General features: G+C 40.8%; 1 protein-coding gene across 2 annotated transcripts in view; it reads right to left on the bottom strand.

Moving 5' to 3' along the window:
- Positions 1-2,095: 2,095 nt before the first annotated feature.
- Positions 2,096-19,068, bottom strand: part of LOC109071078 (inactive dipeptidyl peptidase 10-like) — a 57,680-nt gene continuing 40,707 nt past the window's right edge. For both annotated transcript variants that reach the window (XM_042764415.1, XM_042764416.1), the window contains exons 4-26: positions 18,184-18,278; positions 17,513-17,587; positions 16,492-16,544; positions 15,547-15,628; positions 12,992-13,112; positions 12,561-12,715; positions 9,459-9,556; positions 9,266-9,389; positions 9,094-9,132; positions 8,904-9,011; positions 8,722-8,813; positions 8,499-8,546; positions 8,173-8,294; positions 8,011-8,055; positions 7,818-7,916; positions 7,611-7,680; positions 6,364-6,558; positions 6,161-6,215; positions 5,951-6,050; positions 3,998-4,056; positions 3,845-3,917; positions 3,268-3,341; positions 2,096-3,156 (exon numbers count right to left, since the gene is read on the bottom strand). In XM_042764415.1, the coding sequence (XP_042620349.1) occupies positions 3,019-3,156; positions 3,268-3,341; positions 3,845-3,917; positions 3,998-4,056; positions 5,951-6,050; positions 6,161-6,215; positions 6,364-6,558; positions 7,611-7,680; positions 7,818-7,916; positions 8,011-8,055; positions 8,173-8,294; positions 8,499-8,546; positions 8,722-8,813; positions 8,904-9,011; positions 9,094-9,132; positions 9,266-9,389; positions 9,459-9,556; positions 12,561-12,715; positions 12,992-13,112; positions 15,547-15,628; positions 16,492-16,544; positions 17,513-17,587; positions 18,184-18,278 (2,120 nt within the window). In that variant the 3' untranslated portion in view covers positions 2,096-3,018. The remainder of the gene's footprint in view (positions 3,157-3,267; positions 3,342-3,844; positions 3,918-3,997; positions 4,057-5,950; positions 6,051-6,160; positions 6,216-6,363; positions 6,559-7,610; positions 7,681-7,817; positions 7,917-8,010; positions 8,056-8,172; positions 8,295-8,498; positions 8,547-8,721; positions 8,814-8,903; positions 9,012-9,093; positions 9,133-9,265; positions 9,390-9,458; positions 9,557-12,560; positions 12,716-12,991; positions 13,113-15,546; positions 15,629-16,491; positions 16,545-17,512; positions 17,588-18,183; positions 18,279-19,068) is intronic.

Raw genomic sequence — 19,068 nt, 5'->3', positions numbered from 1 at the left:
ACAGTGAAGACTATGCAGTGCTATTTTACATTTGATTATTCGGTTTCTGTACCTGGACACCTACAAACTTGAACAAATGTAAACATTGTGTAAATTGCACAAATAAATAAATAGACTGAACATACAAATGAAACAATTTCAAACAGGGCCCACTGGTACAACCTGCACTGGGGCCCCGCAAACCGAGTTTTGTCACTTTCTGCAGAGATGACTTTTTCACACACTACAGGTGAATGGGGTCAAGCACCAACAGATATCACATTTCCCCATTAATCACAGTACAAGTTTTATGAAATTTTGTTCAAATAAACATATGAGACATATTTCTCATTAAATATGCACTAATTTGCATACATTTCCTGAACACAAATCTGAAGTTCTTGTCTGATTTTGTTGACAGTTAAAAGTTTTTACAGAGGATTTTGGATTTCTCTTTTAATCAGAAAAAAAAAAAAAAAAAAAATTCAGAATTTTTAGGAATAAAATGTTACATAAATCAGACGAATTTTATGAAACTTTAAGAAAAATAAAAGGAAAGTGTGTTACTGTATTACTGTGATGTGAGAGCTTGTCACTACAAAAAACACTCTGTATGATAGTTTTGGGCTTTCTTTTTTATGTAACTTTTGAAAATATTCTTATGCGGTCACATTCTATTGATACATAAAAAATGTCATGATTTCCACTGTGCATTCCCACATGGGAACTAAATACTTACAAAACCTCTGGTCAGGAATAATGGTTAAAACAGCAGACTGACTGGATTATCAGTGAGCTCACGACAGACTTCAATCCCTCAGATATACATAAATGATGAACTCCACACAGTTATTAGGCAATGAACCAACAATGAATTGACTTTACCTGAAAAACTGACTGTTTACTATTGTTCTTTTTTTTAGAGCTGCTTTACACCAGAATTGATTTTTGTTTTCCTGTTTAACACTGCGATATAAATCGATTTTTGTTTGCATTATGTGTATTGTTTATTATGTGTGTTGTTTGCATTATGAGTTTTCAGCACTAAACCCATGTAAATGTGTCCTTTAAATGATCTCACTGACACTGGCTGGAAATTCAATTATCCTGTCATGATATGTTAGGGTTAGGGTTAGGTGAACTTGACATGAAAAATAAAGCAGCAATTTGGCTCAGTATTCATTCATGTTTTCTAGGCCTTAGGGGAACCACAGTCGAGTTACAGGGAAGTAGTTTTGTATATGTACTTATGAGCTTGAGAAAGGTCACTAATGGCGTTTTTTCACTGCGTGGTGTGACTCGGCTCGGCTCGGCTCGGCACGGTTCACGTTTCCACTGCAGTTTAGTACGCTTTAGAGTGGGTGGGGTTATTCACATGTCCTTATAGTTGCGCCACCTCTACTGCCACGACTCCTAAAATAACTTTTTCATTCCGCGTCGCCCCATCAAGCTCTCGCTGGATCCGCTACTCTGCTATCAACAAGAGGAACGTCTTTACTTCCGTAACAGACAACGAAACATTTGGTTGTGCTTATTTAAATAAAGCGGTTCTTTTGTGTTTGTGTCACAAGTTCTCAGTGACGCAGGTAGTGACGATTCTCTTCGGCCAATCCGTGATCAGCAGAGTTTACACGTCACGTTTTGGTAACGGTATGGTTCACTTGTACCAGGTACTGTACCCAGTGGAAAACCCCCCAAAAGTGAACTGTACCGAGCTGTACCTTACCGTACCATGCAGTGGAAAAGCACCATAAGAAAGAAGGTCAGACAGATTTAGAGCAGCACCAGGGTGAGTAAATAACGAATGAACTGCCATTTTCAGTGATGTTCAATAGCACATCTTCACCTGTAGCGCAGCAGTATGACGGGGTTCCTGAGCCAACAATGCTGTCAACTACAATGATAAACATTCAAAAGACTTCAAATCAAAGAGTGTGAAGTACGTGGCATTCATTCATTCCAGGCCGTTCATGAACGTTTGTGCTGAGAATTGTGCTGCTGATGTGACTGCCGTTCTGATGTCTGCGGTCCTTCCTGCTGACGGTGTGGCCGCATGCGATCAGATGAAGCACAGGGACTCTGATGGTAAAATATAGCACATGACAATGAAATCGTGTTCTTTTTGGACTAATTGTTTATTTATAGACATGACTGTCATAACTAGAGGACAATAACAATCCCAAACCCCTCACCCCCCCCAACCACCACCAACAGTAAAACTAAACAGTCAGCAATACAAATAAACTGATCCAAAACAGTCTGTGAGCAGATCTGTCTGATGAATGTCCAAAAATACATCTGTACGCCCTCTTCTGTCCAAAATACAGCAGCACCATCCCAGAATGCACTGCACACACACACACAGTGAGCGTCAGGCACGTGTGCTGCCGAGACCTCGCTCTCTTCACACAGATCCTCCAGCTTTCCATGGATGGAATTACTCTTCTTCCCAGCAAGTGGAGAAATGCAATCAAACGCAGCTCCTCTGAAGGGCGACAATATACTGACAGACAGAAAATGGCAAAAGAAGTGAAGCAAAGCAAAAAGACCATGCAATGGTTGACTGGAGCAGCTCCACCCGACAGTCTGTGCTGTGATTGGCCAATGCATCAGCCAATCAGAGATCTTAGTGATTTATGATATGTGAAATATTCCAATCCATCTCCAGTGATAATGATCCATATGCCAGAAAATCTCTCTCTCGCATACACACACACACACACGGGTCTAATGCTACATTCATCCTAACAGTTACACACATGCATATATACATGTTCTCACACACACACACACACACACACACACACACGCACACTCTCACACTCATTCCTGGCTCTCTCTGCTTATCTGAGTGTTTTGCTCTGGATGTTTGTCCAGTGTGTTTCATTGTCCCAATATGTGTGTGTGTGTGTGTGTGTGTGTGTGTGTGTGTGTGTGTGTGTGTGTGTGTGTGTGTGTGTGTGTGTGTGTGTGTGTGTGTGTGTGTTTGTGTGTGTGTCAGTGTCTGCATGTGTTTGTGTGTTGTGTCTCATCTTCACTCTACTCTTCCTCTTCCTCCTCCTCCTCACTGATGGGAAGCACTTCCTCCTGCAGGCAGGATCGGAAGTAGCTGCTCAGTGTTGAAGCCATGTGTCGGTCACTGCTCTTGGAGAGGAAATGACCCTCGTCTGGATAAATCTGAAAAACAACCATCCAGAAAATGATCAGACTCTAGACTACAGCCAAGCATCAATAAAAAAAAGCCACTCTGCTGCTGCTGTCTCTCTGCAGTGTTCGCATGTTCAGTACCTGCAGTGTGTAATTCGCTCCCACCTTCACCAGGTTCTTAATGAGCTCCGCCATGTGCTGGAAATGAACATTTGCTGCAGAAAATACCAACATGAGTAAAATGAGTAAAAAAAAAAAAAAAAAGTACAAAGAGTAATGCTATCAAATGATCCACTAACCCATCTAATAACACCTCAATAATCCAAAAATAGTTACAAGACAGACAAGCAAGAACACAAATATTCTACACACACACACACACTCACACTCACACACACACTCACACACACACACACACACACACACACACACACCACACATACACACACACACGCATACACACACACACACACACACACACACTCACTCACTCACACACACTCTCACTCACTCACACACAAACTCACACACACACACACTCACTCACTCACTCACACACGTACACACACACACACACGTACACACACAGACACACACTCACTCACTCACACACACACACACACACTCACACACACACACACACACACACACACACACACACACACACACACACACACACACACACACACACACACACACTCACTCAGGTCTCACTGACCATCTGCAGTGGCGTGCAGCAGCATGAGTGTTTGGTCTCTGAAACCCTGTGGATTCTGCAGCACACTGGAGAACTAGAGACACACAGTCTGTCACTAACATCTCAAACACATTCCAGCAGAGTCTGAGTCCATAACAACTAACCAGCACTAACCTGATATCTGCTGTCGTCCTGAAGAGGGAAACCCAGATAGCGTTCAGAGAAGGCCGAGGCTGAGAGAGAAAGAGAGGTCAGATTCACTCTCAGAACCACCGAATCACGGGTCTGAAACTACACATCAGTGTGAAGACCAGGGGCGCGGGAAGATGTGCCAAACCAAGCCAGTCGATTTGGTCAGTCAAACTTTTAAATACATTTTAGCATTTCTGTAGTAAACATACAAAGACACAATCCATGTACCATTAAAAGCAGTTTTACTACGATTAGAGCAGCAGCAAGCGCGTGAAGTTGTCATGGCAACCAGATACATTGCACACGAATTACTTGTAAAGGCTGCGTGCGCTGTCTATTTCTGCTGCACTAGCAATAAACTGGTTGAATAGAATGCCCCATAAACATGTTTGCCAACAGAATCGCAAAGCAGATTTTAAGAAAATCAACTAGTGAATTACCCACTGCTTTAAAACAGATATCTTTTGGACATTATTCAAGTTAACGCACAGACACACAAACACATTTAGTCAAGTCAAGTCATCTTTATTTATATAGCGCTTTAAACAAAACAGATTGTGTCAGAGCAACTGAACAACATTAATTAGGAAAACAGTGTGTCAGTAATGCAAATTGACAGTTAAAGCAGTTCATCACTGAATTCAGTGATGTCATCATGCAGCTCAGTTCAGTTTAAATAGTATCTGTGCAATAATTTGCAATCAAGTCAACGATATCGCTGTAAATGAAGTGTTCCCAACTAAGCAAGTCAGAGGAACCAAAACTCCATCGATGACAGAATGGAGAAAAAACCTTGGGAGAAACCAGGCTCAGTCTCAGTCCCATTTAGTAACGTTAAATCTAACTGAAAATGGCCGAATAAGCAGTTTATATTCTGAAATATATTTCCAGGTTGTGTTCTGTGTGCATTAAATTACATTTGGATGCAAATGGTCCTTTTCCTGGCATAAATGTTCAACACTGAGCTGCTAAGGTAGCGTCTAATGAATCACCTTTATGACGCTGTCGGGGTCTGGAGTCGGGCATAGCTTCATCTGTCTTTATTTTGGTTAGTTACAGATTCCTCTGCAGTTATTGTATGTTGTAAAAAAAAAAAAATTCCATTCATGTCATGCAACAGGTAAGCATAAGCTATTATCCGCCAAAATGCAGATTCGTCATGCACCAACTTCTTACGCAAATAAGATTGGGAAAGCCAATTAGAAAGTTTGATTTTATTTATTAATTTACTTACAATAAATAACAGTAAAATATATTAAAATAACTACATTATGTGCATATTTACTTTTGAGTTGAAAACATTATTAATTAACAAATATTTAGTAAAATCTTTCAATCATTAGGAGGGGCAACGACTGAAAAAAGCAGAATATTTGCTAATTACTTATTGCAATAGTTGCAATTATATGCACCTCAGCATTGTAATACATTATAAACCAGTATGAGTTGAGTTTAAATTGAGTGTAAATTTTAATTCTAATTATTAAATGGATGCCACTTTATTGGGAAAAAAGCCCTCGCTACACCTACCCTAACCCTACCCAATACTTTATTTTCAACTTGATGATTCTCTTCAATTTTATTAAAAATAAATGCTTTTCTGATGTGATTTGAAGTTTGAAAAGGGAGAAAAAAAGTTTGCCAAAACCCAGGTCTATTGCATCAAAAGGAATAGAACGACACACACTTTACCATCTACACCACTGAATTTGACGGTTGCCGTCTTTTGTAATGCTGACTAGCACAATCACAATCAGCCAACAATACCAGCTACTTGCACTTTTTTTGTGTAAATTAGATGCCGATTTTTTTTTTTTCCCAACAGTTAAACAGTTGCCCACAGAAAAAACACATGGGGTGCTGCAGCACCCTCAGCACCCCCACTTCCCGCGCCTATGGTGAAGATACTCAACCACTATCACATCAGTAACTTACCGTACAAATTCCAGTCCGTCACAGGCGACATGGCTGCTGCGCATTTAAACAAGCTCTCAGTGGATTTAATCAGCAGAAGTGCGATATATCCTCCATAACCCTGCAGAAAGACGCAAACACAAGGGTTTTTATGACTAATGAACGTGGACTGTGAAGGTTTTCATCCGTTTTTCTTTCATTACAGCAGCCGTGTGTGAGATTGAGTCTTACCCGACCAAACACACCGATCCTGGTTCTATCAATGTATGGCAATTTCAGCAGGTACCTGAAACAAAAGCACAACTCTGTCAGCATGTTTTACAACCGTGTGTGTGCAGGTGACCCAAACAGAGCATGAGAGTGAGTAAATGAGGACAGAAACATCTTTTTTTTGAACAACTGATAGAAGGAAAAAAGCAGGTAAACGTTCTTACTCAACAGCGGTCAGCTGATCCTGCAGCTCCACGGATCCCAGGCGCCTGTGCACTTCCTGTAACACCTTCTGACCCTGGAAGCCACTTCCCCTGCCGTCCAGACGAGCTACGATGACATTGTCTGAACTGACCAGCACTGAGTCCCAGTCCAGTGAGTAGCGGTCATTCACCTGCTGACCACCAGGGGCAGTATCACTGATAAACACAGAGAAAAAACTGATTAAACAGTTCAGTTCATGACTGCTCATGCACCTGCTGACCAGCGGGGGCAGCATCACTGACACACAGATAAAACACACATCAGTGTATCGTCACTATGTGCATTCCACTTTTAATGATGTACTTCTGACATGAAATAATGTGCCTCTCCTGGTTCTGGTTAAGTGTGTTTGCAGTTTTTTTTTAATTCAGCCTGAGAAACATGTTACACCATTTCTACTCAAAAAGTAGTAAAGTTAAGTGGACATTTCACTTTAAAAATCCTCCTTATCTGCACGTCACGGGTTTTAGGAGAACAGTGAAGGGAAACTACTCAAAACACCCCATGAACCAATGCAGAGATGACAGATCTGATAGCACCAAATGAAGAAAACCTCTATCCACTGTAAGTAGTGAATAGAGGAATTTGTGAAAGAAGTCCACGAACATTTCCAAAAAACATGATATGATGGCAGAATTATTTTTGCTTGCAACTGACTTTTTAGGGTTTAGGGCAAACAATCAGTCAAAATCTTTGCATCACTGCTGTACCGATCTGATGATGCAGCAATATCTGTTATTTATTCTAAAAGAGTCTCAGTGTGCTTTTCAGATGATTTAGTGGAGGAAATCAAAGATAGAAATACTGCAGGTGCTCCTGGAAATGTTGAAGAAACGTTCAGTTCAGTTTCTAAATGGCTTGACTTGCAGAGAATGAGCAAAGGTCAAGACTCAGCATTCGCATGCAGTGAGGCCGACACGCAGTGTTTCAGTGATCTGGATGAAGGACAATGTCTTCTTGAGGAAATTGAGCTCATCCTGACCGTGTCCTTCATTGACTTTTATGTTCAAGCAAAACAGAGCAATTTTGTAACGCTCCAGTCATTCTCATATTTCTGTCAGGTCTCTACACAGAACATGACAAACTGAAAACCAGCAACATTTTAATGTTATCCTCAGAGAGCAAATCAACGCTTTGAACTACAAACTGCCTTCATCTTCAACAGACCCCCCCCCACCACCACACACACACACACAGATCTTCTTACATCATCAGCAGAAGGGCGTAAGTGCGGGACTCAGAGAAATCGGGTGGATAGGCGACCTTCAGCGGCAATTCTGCAAAAACACATGAAGAACAGACCAAATATCTTCAAAGGCATTAAAGTCACAGGAGATCCAGCACTTCGAATGCTTCACACGGTCTGCTAAATCTGCTGAAACCCGTTTATCAGCTGAACGGAGCAGTACATTACCGAAGTGGTCGGTCTGGACGCTTCTGTACTCCAGCAGCTGGATTCGTTTGTATCTGAGAGCAGCTTTAAGCACAGAGTTATTCTCCAGGATGTAATAATCTGACAAGAGATTTTTAAGAAGAAAGAAGAGTTTTTAACGTAGGACACAGCGGACAGACTTATAGAAGGATAACTGAAAATAATAAATACTCACTGGCAGTGTTCAGAGAGTGTATGATCACTGTCGGCGCTCCTGGACCTGCAGGAAAACCAAACACTTTAACCATAACCTGTGTTAGTTTGGACGGGGGGTTAAAGGTCACTCGTCAGGACTGTGGACTGTCATGTGGGAGTAAATAATAATTGGTCTTCATACCTTTGCAGTGCAGTAGGACATGTTGATTAGTGGGGCTAACAATAGCACTGAAGAACGTGCAGTGAGCTTTATTCAGCTCACAGGTCAGACATCGCCGTGGAAACAAGCCTACTGTGGACACACTGCACACAGAACGGACCAATCAGAGGCCCGGCTTCCTGTCGAACTTATCTGAACTCACATCACTATCACACATCACTGTCATCAGAGGGACGCTCATTAAATCAGGATACAGTGTTGATGTATTTCATGAATAAGTTTTACTCTGAGGAGTGCATTTGATGAACGGTTCTGGAGGAACGAACACAAACAGACATGAATCTCACCTGAAGAGCTGCCGGCGGGTTGAGGAGCCCTCAGTGCTCAGGAAATATCTGCATTAGAACAGACCAAGATTTACAGTGGTTTCAAAACACTGTGATCACATGTAATACAGTTAGATCACGTTTGCTGATCCCTTCATTATTTGATGGAAATGCGTGTTAAGCTGTAGAGAGGTATGGTGTGTATATCGTGACATATTGGAGTTCAGGTTCTTGTTTTACTCACATGCTCTGGCTGTTCTCATCGTATGCCAGAATCTGTGTCACCTCCCAGTTACCTGATGTAAGATGTCGCACCTCGTTCTGATCCGCACGTGCCTACATAAACACATGAGGACATCAACACACTCTCGATCACATACAGAGATTCAGACGCACTGGCACTGCTCTGTCCGGCCGTATCTGTACCTGAGAGGTGAACATGGCGACGTGGTGGAAGTCTCCTCGTCCTCCCTGCTTTACCGGGACCGTCAGGAAGAAGCGGCTGCCGTCTCGGGAGAAGAATGGCTCTTGATTCTGCAGAGCCAGCCGTGGGACACGAAATGCATTAAACTCATGTGACGGAAGATCGTAATGCAAACATCTAGTTGAGATTCACCTGTTTTGAGAGCCAAACTTCTGATGCTTCCTCATGCCTCTGAAAAGAAACATCACCCTCATCATGACAATGACATTATTAGCACATTATCATCTTCCTTAGGAAGCACAGCTCTGTGTGTGAGTGACTTAGTGTGTGTGTGTGTGTGTGTGTGTGTGTGTGATGCGTGTACCTTGATGCAGGCTCCAGTGGTGGAGTCGCAGACGGTCAGAATAGAGACGTTCTGCGCTCGGTTTAACCAGCGCACTGCTGTCTTGGTCTTACTGATCCACTTCACCATCACCACATAGTGCTCCCTACAGACACAGAGAGCGTCAGAGCATCGCCTGAGTCTCCTCCACAGACCTGAACACACAAACGCCTACCTGAGCTTGAGCTCATCTGGTGGTGTGAGTTCAAGAGTGTGTGTCGGTCCATACAGATTGACCACAAACAGTTTCACCATGGGATTGGGCTGCCCAGCCTGCAAACACAACACGCATGAATACTTACAGCTATAAAAACATGAACTACACAAATAATTCAATCTTTTCACTAAGGACAGATGACAAAGGAACCACCGCCCTAAAATGTCTCTAAACAATTGAGACACACTTCAAAATGTCAGAATCTCAATCAATTAGGTAACAAGAAATTAAAGCAAGTGTCTATATCTATCCCATCATGCATGGGTCTCAGTGGACTCCCTGAAGGCCGCTGTACCCGGAATCACTAAAACTAATCGGTTTAAAAATTCATTTGTCCCCTCAGCTGTAAAGTTTTTAAATTCTAGGTAATTTTTTTTTTTTTTGTGTGTGTATGTGGGTGTGACATTGTTTTATGTGTATGCCTGTTTGCTGCAAAAAATTGCCTTCGGGAAATGAATAAAGATGAACTGAACTGAACTGAACTGAACTACACAGTATTCACACTTAATCTAGTTAACTCTCGATCATTCTAAACCCCGGCAAATGGAATCCAAAACTGTATTTTGTTTCATGTTTGAATGTTGCTCATACCCGGGTTAACAATTAATGGTGTTTTTCGTAACCTGACCTTTCACACTGTACCTTCCTAAACGGTGGGTTGATGATTTTATTTGCAGTAACTGGACAAAAGCGGCATTCGACCCGTTTACTTACAGACTCTAGCTTCACACATCCTCAAATTAAATATTGTACTATACTATACTATTAAGTTCTTCCTGCATGAACCTTTTGCACTAATAAATAAAATAAAGGGAAGTATGAAATGGTCTCTTCTTCACTTCAGTTCACAATTTTTCCAACACCATTTGTCATTTTTCCCCTCAAGCATTGAAACTATTGTTTATGCCACATACTGACATGCCTGTGAATGAGCATGTGATTGGGTGTCTGTAGCATTGAGACGTGATATTTTAACTGTATTCTTTTTTCACACTGTACACGTTGATAAAAACTGTTCTGGGTTAAAAGCAGGCTTTAGAAAGGCAACCCAGAATTTCCCATGTTATTTCCCCCTTTTGAAACTTCATGGTCATTTTACATCAAATAATGACACGTGTCTTTAATTGTCCCTCCTCACCATGTGATACACCATATGGACAAAAGTATTGGGACGTCTGACTTTAATGACATCTCATTTGAAATACATAGACATTAATATGAAGTTGGTCCCCGTTGACAGCTAACAGCTTCCAATATTCTGGGAAGGCATTCCACAAGATTTTGGAGTGCTTCTGTGGGAATTTTTGCCCATTCATCCAATAGAGCATTTCTGAGGTCAAGCACTAATGTTAAGAAGCCTGGCTCACAATCTCGGTTTCAGTTCATCCCAACGGTGTTGGATGGGGTTGAGGTCAGGCCTCTGTGTTCTTCCACACCAAACTCATCCAACCATGTCTTTATTGTCCTTGCTTTGTGCATTGGGTCACAGTTATGCTCGAATAATAAACGCCCTTCCTCAAACTGTTCCCACAAAGTTGTAAGAACAGCACTGTCCAAAACGTCTCGGTATGCTGAAGCACTCAATTTCCCTTCACTGGAAGTAAGGAGCCTAGCCTAGCCCCTGAAAACTTTACAGTTGGCACAATGCAGTCACAATACAGGTAACGTTCTCCAAACTCAGACTAGTGGTCGACCAATATATCGGACGATATTTGGCATTTTTCAAATATCGGCATCGGCCTATAGGTTGTTCTGTTTGGCCGATGTGTTCAAGGTGGGTCTTTTATTTTGACACACAGCGCTCACATTCTCCCTCTTGATCATTTGTTGTTGCCGTTTAACAGTTCGATCTAATATGGATAGAAGTCTGTCTAATAATCAGATAGAACTATTAAACATAGGAATTAAAAGAAGAATTCATGTAGAAGTATACAAAAAAGTATTAAACGATTGATTTTAAATCATTAGTAATAGAAAGGCAAGCATTATAATACTTCCTCATTTACCATAAGCATTCAGCAAATACGCATTTATATAATTTAAACAAATCTTTGAATGTCTAATAAACATTTAATTTCACAAACCTTGCAGACTTAGTGGAATCCAGCTGTGAGATCTTGTGAAGTGTGCATTTGCATCCTGCATGATCGCGTGTACTCTGTGAGACGGTCGGTCGGACAGGAGTTCAGTGGAGACTGGAGATCGACAAACTTTAAACTCGTCATTTCAAACTATGCTGCGCTTTATACATTTCCCACTGTCATATTCATGTCATTTTCACTGTGTGCTGTGTGTAAATTTAGAGTAACCTTGGCTTTATTTGAAATACATATTATTCCCAATGCTCACAAACTTCCCAGATTATCCTGTTGGTTACAATGTTTACTTCCTTTTTATTTACATATATTTTTTATATTTCTTTATTTGTGAAAAATACTATAATAGGATTACAGAATCAAGAAGTTGTCATCTAAAGTATGTTTATTTGAGACATTTTTTACAATTATTTTCAAATCATTTCAAATTTCTTTATGTGTGTGTGTGTGTATATATATATTAAAGATATCGCTCGGCCATTGAAACCTATTCATGAAGCTCCCGCCGTACACTGTTTTTGTGCTGATGTTAATGCTAGTGGATGTTTGGAGCTCTGGAATCAGCAGAGCATTGGCTACTTTTATTCTCCATGCACCTCAGCACTTGGTGACCCACTCTGTGACTGTACATGGTGTTCTGCTTCATGGGTTTCTGCTACTCCTAAATGCTTCCACTTTCCAATAATACCACTTATAGTTGAGCGTAGAATATCTGGCAGGGATAAGATTTCATGAACTGACACTGTTACTGTGATAGGTGGCATCCATGCTTGAATCACTGAGCCCTTCAGAATGACCCATTTTTTCCACAAATGTTTAAAAAATGTAGACTGCATGGCTAGTGCTTGTCTTTATATACCTGTGGCAATGGGTCTGATTAAAACTGCTGGGTGTGTCCCAAAACTTTTGTCCATGTAGTGTACATCTGAGCATGAGGATGTGAAGGTCAAGCACAGACACTTACCTTCGGATACGGGTACTGTTTGCCTTTAGGGTATGTAGAACCGGTGAAAGTGGGCAACACCATGTTTGGCACCAGACTGTCATTCAGGACCAGAAATGCCAAGCGTTCGCCATCAGGTGACCACCAGTGCGCCACATGCGTGTGCAGGACCTCCTCTGTGCATGGGTGTTTCCAACAAAACAAGAGTTTTAAAAACTGAATGGAAAACTGGACTTTTATCTGTGCTGTATAAGATCTCAGAGTTAAACAAAAACACCTGAGCTTCACCACACATCTTCATCTGGAGAAACTGTAAGTTAACTTACAATCAACTTACACAAGAGAAAAATGGACAACACTTACTATGCTATCTGTGTCTCACAAGAGGAAAAATGCATCATCATCAAATATTTCTTAAATCTTATACAGAGATATAATAGAGCAAGTCTCACCTTCATAGAGCCAATCAGTGATGCCGTTATAGATGACGCCCTCTTTCCCAGATGAGGTCAGTCGCAGCGAGTTACTCCTGACATCCGACTGATAGTAAATATTATTCTCAAATATGTACACCTACACACACACACACACACACACACACACACACACACACACACACACACACACACAAAATATTTAAAATCTCAATCATGCTTTTATTAAATCACACTATCAATTCACACTTACAGAAAATTACAGGAAGTCCAATTTTAAAAACTGTAACTACACTTAAACTTGTTGTGTTTTATTCAGTGTTATTGCATGTGCTCTGACACCAGGGGTTAAAGCAAAAAAAATAAAAAGTCCTGAGCCTGAACTTTTTTCCAGGGGCAGGGCAGTCCTTTTTTTAACATTTGAAAGGAAACTGATGAGTTTCAGTGATGACTCATCTGAACGCCTCTTTTTTTTTAATGTAGGATTATTATATTTATTTTTCTGCAGAAATCTGGAGATCCGGCATGGTGCCGGAGAGCTTTAAGCCCTGTCTGACAAGCTGCTTATACATGTGACCTGAGTTTGAATTCAGAGTGTGTCCTCAAGTCATGTCAAATTCATTTCAAAGCAGTTTTACAGAGAGTCGTACTGTCCTGTCTATAATGTATTAGTGCTGTACTACAGAGTGGGTTTTAGGGTTTTGCTGATATGACAATATATAAAGATGATCCTCCAGATTTAGATTTGAATATATTGTATTTATAATGTTGTCCAGCATATATATGAGCACCACACTGACTCAGACACACGCCTGTGCTTTCAAAGCAATTAAGAGAAGACGTCTCACAATCTGCTATAAACCTTACCATCTCAAAACTGTACTGAACACAAACACAATGCAAAAAATTAACTGTTAACACATTTAGCGTTATAGACTGTCTCTCTGGAATCAACAGATCCACTATTTAAAGGGATACTCCACCCCAAAATGTACATTTTGTCATTAATCACTTACCCCCATGTCGTTCCAAATCTGTAAATGCTCCGTTCGTCTTTGAAACATAATTTAAAATATTTTGGATGAAAACCGGGAGGCTTGAGACTGTCCCATAGACTGCCAAATAAATAACAGTGTCAAGGTCCAGAAAAGGTATTAAAGTCGTGGTCAGAATACTCCTTCTGCCATCAGACGTGCAATCTGGATTATATGAAGCGACAGGAACACTTTTTGTAAGCGAAGAAAATAAAAATAATGACTTTATTTAACAATTTCTTTGTCAGCAGTCTCCTCTGTGTCTCTCCATATCACTGCATGCTGTGTATGCTCATCTATATTAGCTGTGCCACAAGGATGTGTATTTAGCTTTGATTTGAAAGAAAACAGCGCATTCTTGTGGCGCGGATGATACAGAAGAGCATAACACAGCATACGGTTGTTGAATAAAGTCATTATTTTCTATTTTCTTTGCTTACAAAAAGTGTTCCCATCGCTTCATATAACCCATATTGCACGTCTTATGGCAGATGGACTATTCTGACGACGACTTTAATACTTTTTATGGACCTTGACACTGTTATTTAGGAGAAATCCCCCTGCACAACCCCCCCACCTCGCCATCATAGACAGCACTGTGGCTGCAGTGGAGTCATTCAGGAACCACCATCTCTCAGGACCTGAAGTGGGACAATCACATTGACTTCATTGTTAAAAAGGCCCAACAAAGGTTGTACTTCCTTCGCCAGCTGAGGAAGTTTAACCTGCCACAGGAGCTGCTGAAACAGTTCTACTCAGCCGTCATTGAGTCTGTCCTGTGCACTTCAATAACTGTCTGGTTTGGTTCAGCTACAAAATCAGACATCAGAAGACTACAGAGAACGGTTCGGACTGCTGAAGGGATTATTGGTGCTCCACTGCCCACCCTTCAAGAACTGTACACATCCAGAGTGAGGAGAAGGGCTCAGAAAATCACTCTGGATCCCACACATCCAAGTTACCCCATCTTTTAATTTTTGCCATCTGGCCGGCGCTTCAGAGCCGCAAATACCAGGACAGTCAGGCACAGGAACAGTTTCTTCCCCCAGGATATCTACCTCACGAACAGTTAAATGTTCCCCACTTATGCAATAAAAATGTGCAATATCCTTATATTTATTTGTTACCCCTCCATCCAAGTACATCTCTGCATCTTACTCTATTCTATTCCATTATCATCTATAGCACAACTGGTGGTACAATTTATTTATTTGCAGTTTTTTTTCTCTGTGTGTTGTTGTCTCTGTGTACTGGAAGCTTATGTCACTAAAACAAATTCCTTGTATGCGTAAGCATACTTGGCAATTAAGCTCTTTCTGATTCTGATTCTGATTTGGCAGTCTATGGGACAGTCACAGGCCTCCCGGTTTTCATCCAAAATATCCTAAATTGTGTTCCGAAGACGGACGAAGCTTTCACGGGTTTGGAATGACATGGGGGTAAGTGATTAATGAGAAAATTTTCATTTTGGGGTGGAGTATCCCTTTAAGTTGTGTCTGGAGATAAAGAGTAAATGTGGATAGGGAAAGAAGAGCTCACCAGCTGCTGGCCTTGGACGCCCCACGCCGCATGCTGCAGTTTAGAGTTCAACACCTCTGGAGGATCCAGCTGCAGAACCTCCCTACACAGACACACACACACACACACACACACACACACATATGCACACATACACACAGACACACACACACACACACACACAGACACACACACAGACACACACAGACACAAACACACTCTCACACACACACAGACATATACACACACACACACAGACATACACACACACACACACACACACACACAGACATACACATACCTATACACACACACACACACACAAACTCACACACACAGACATACACACACACACACCCACACTCACACACACAGACATACACACACACACACATACACACACACACACACACACACAGACATATACACACACACACACACACACACACACACACACACACACACACACACACACATATATACACACACACACACACATATACACACACTTATATACACGCACACACACACACACACACAGACACACACACACACACAGAGAGAGAGAGTGTTCAAACAGATATATTATAACAGCTGTAGCGTTTCTGCTGCAGTAGGTGATTGCTGGCTGGTGCTGCTCATCTACTGTCTTGTTTTATGGGTGAATGTGAGCTGAATGGATTTCAGTGCTCCTGTCAAACACTGATTATCAGAACATTCAACATCAAGGCAGCACGTTTAAAGCATTTCTCATTTCTGCTGCTCCTTCTCTCCCATCAGCACTTGCTTACTTACTGTAATGAAGTACTTTGCTTCACGATATTGGAACCCTTCTGCTCATTTCACATTGTTTTGTCTAGAACACTTTTTTAAAGTAAAGTCCTATTTAAAGACTGAATTCTGTTGTGTGTGTATTCTCTGTATGTGTGTGAGATACAGTGAGATCAATAACAGCTCTTACTCCACCTGGTGTGAATGCTGTATATGATGTAGGACGCCGTGAACGAGTGCCGGTAAACCTACGGTCAGAAAACAACAACTGATATTAAACACAGCAATCTTTAATTTACAGTTTTTCTCAATTGCTAACACACTATAACTGATTCATTTGGTCCAAATTTCCAAACCATTCATACAGCTCTTGAAACAAAGACACATTTCTCAAAACTTTTAACATGTTTAAATTGTTTGCAAACACGTTCCAATTTGCTCAGTGTTTTCTGCAAAACTATACACAAAAACGCGTCATTTTGCACGTTTAACCATGTTCTCATTCAGAAAACTCAAACACACAATATAATTAACTCAAGCATCAAAAATTTAACTCAAACAGCACACATTTATCTGCATCCCTCTATACTGTAACAGTCATTGACTAGAAAAAGGATTTGTGTTTCCCAAAAGGAGGTTTTTTTTAACAGTGTTTTGAAGTGATCTCACTAGTGTTCTCTAGGCAGCGAGGTAGTGTGTGAATTTGACAGGTTTGTGTATCATCTGAGGCCAAAGTTTGAGTCTGACAAAAGAGAACATGTTCCTGCAGTTCATTTACCAGCCAGCAGAGTCACTAACAACACAGGTTTTCTGATTTTTACAAACTGTACCTTTAAAGGGAGTTAACTAGTTAACTCAGATTCGGGAGCTGGGCCACATCATCCAATCACCTCACTTCCCAAAACTTACTTATATCAGGCTGACCATTCAGCATGGTTCATCTTGTTCTCTCGAACCCAACATCCCCTCCTTTTCTCATCCATTAACCATCCTCAACATCCCTCTCTTGATTCAGGGGGCTCATAATCGCTCGGCCACACATAACTGGGACAATACCCCCATCCTAAATCTCTCTGGGCCACCAAACCAAATCAACCTGTTATCATCCCCTCCCCTTTTCCCATTCATCCCTTCCCCTTTCATCCCTATATTTATTTGCTAGTGTAATATTAAAAAGAGCATGTCTGTTGCAGAAATTGCAGAAAGCAGCACATACCTGTTTGACATTGTAGGCAAAAAGCACATACTTCATGTCTGGGCTTATGGAGTATCTGGTGGCTTTGAAAGTATCCTGGAAAAAGCATGAAAGATATTATCCTCATTACTGCATGGGATCACAAAGGTTCATATCCCAAAAACTACAGACTGTGCCACAACGTTTCTGCTGGGAACGTCTCGTTATGAAAACTTTAAGGTGTCATATCATGAACAAAATTTACCTACTTGATCTTTAGAGATAAAAGTTATAATCTATACTATAAAACCATTCTGTAACTTTCAGAACTTAAAACATACCAAATGGCCATCTACTAAAACTAAACAGTTTAAAACTGCAAAAAATGACACAAAAGACACTCTTATTGAACAACAGAGCAGCATAAAGTATGAGGACTGCTATATCAAGCATGTAGTTCCATTGTGAGTTATGTAAACGGGGTCATTTGTGCAAATTCAGCTATTATTTAGTCTTGTGGATTATACAGTATGTAAACAATGCTTAGGTGAAATAGATTTTTCAGGACAGTACTAAATAAAGAAAATGACAACATTTTTGATGATGCCTTTTAATTTTTTAATGATTAACATTGTGAATTGTGTAAATTGTGTAAGGTGTGTATATGTAAACATTTGAGCTTAACAGTGTTTGTGTGGTAAGTTTTTACTCACAAATGTGGTGTTCTTCAGCACGATCTCGGTCTCGTTCGTGACGATGTTAAACCTGATCACATGTCCATGGTGATTTCTGTAGATCACCTCAGATTCTGGCAAAGAGAAAAAAGCAGACAGTCAATATTTAATAGCAAGTCATGTGATTAGTTTGTAAGGTTTTGAAGAGCGTTCAAGTCTTACAGCGATTCAGGATCAAATGCACCTTTTGGTCAAAATGCTCATGTTGGAGGGTTATTGATGTAAACAAAGTCCGCTATGCATAGATGAATGTGAACACACATCTGATTCGTCCATCTGTGTGTTATTAGATCTTACAGTGTAAATACAGCTAACAGACCAGATGCTGCTTGTCAAATGATTTGTCATGTATTTGCTAAGTCCTGTTCATTTCGTGTTCTCTTTCTTTCCTGCATTTGACCTGTGCTCTCGCTTGTGTCCGATCTATCTTCCGACAGATAAACAGGCAGAATGTAAAGCAGAACTGCTCGTCTGTTTCACGTCGAGTTATTCATATTTATGAGCTGCATGACAGCTGTGAAGGTACATTTCCAGTCTGAGAGTCTCGCAGACTGCTATTGACTGCAGTGAGGAAAAGCAGACGGTGAAACATTAATACAGCTCTCAGTTTCAAACTCTAAACCGGAACAAAACTCTGACTGCTGAAAGCAGAAAGCATCTGGTGAACTGACACACCTGATTTAATGCTGAAAGCTTGAGAAATGAAAACGTGCTAAGTCAGGAGATATTTGCTGTATTTTTGGACTGTTGAGTAATTTGTAGTCCATCATTAGGCTGGATGAAGGGCTGCTCAGAATAATGCTGATTAATGTTTTTACAGCACAATCATTTGTCTAAAAAGGCTAATTTTCCAATGATGGTATT

This window comes from Cyprinus carpio, chromosome A9 (assembly GCF_018340385.1).
Source record: "Cyprinus carpio isolate SPL01 chromosome A9, ASM1834038v1, whole genome shotgun sequence".
In the NCBI taxonomy this organism is placed as follows: Eukaryota; Metazoa; Chordata; class Actinopteri; order Cypriniformes; family Cyprinidae; genus Cyprinus; species Cyprinus carpio.
Note: the sequence above shows the minus strand (reverse complement) of the source record. Positions and strands in the feature narration are given on the sequence as shown.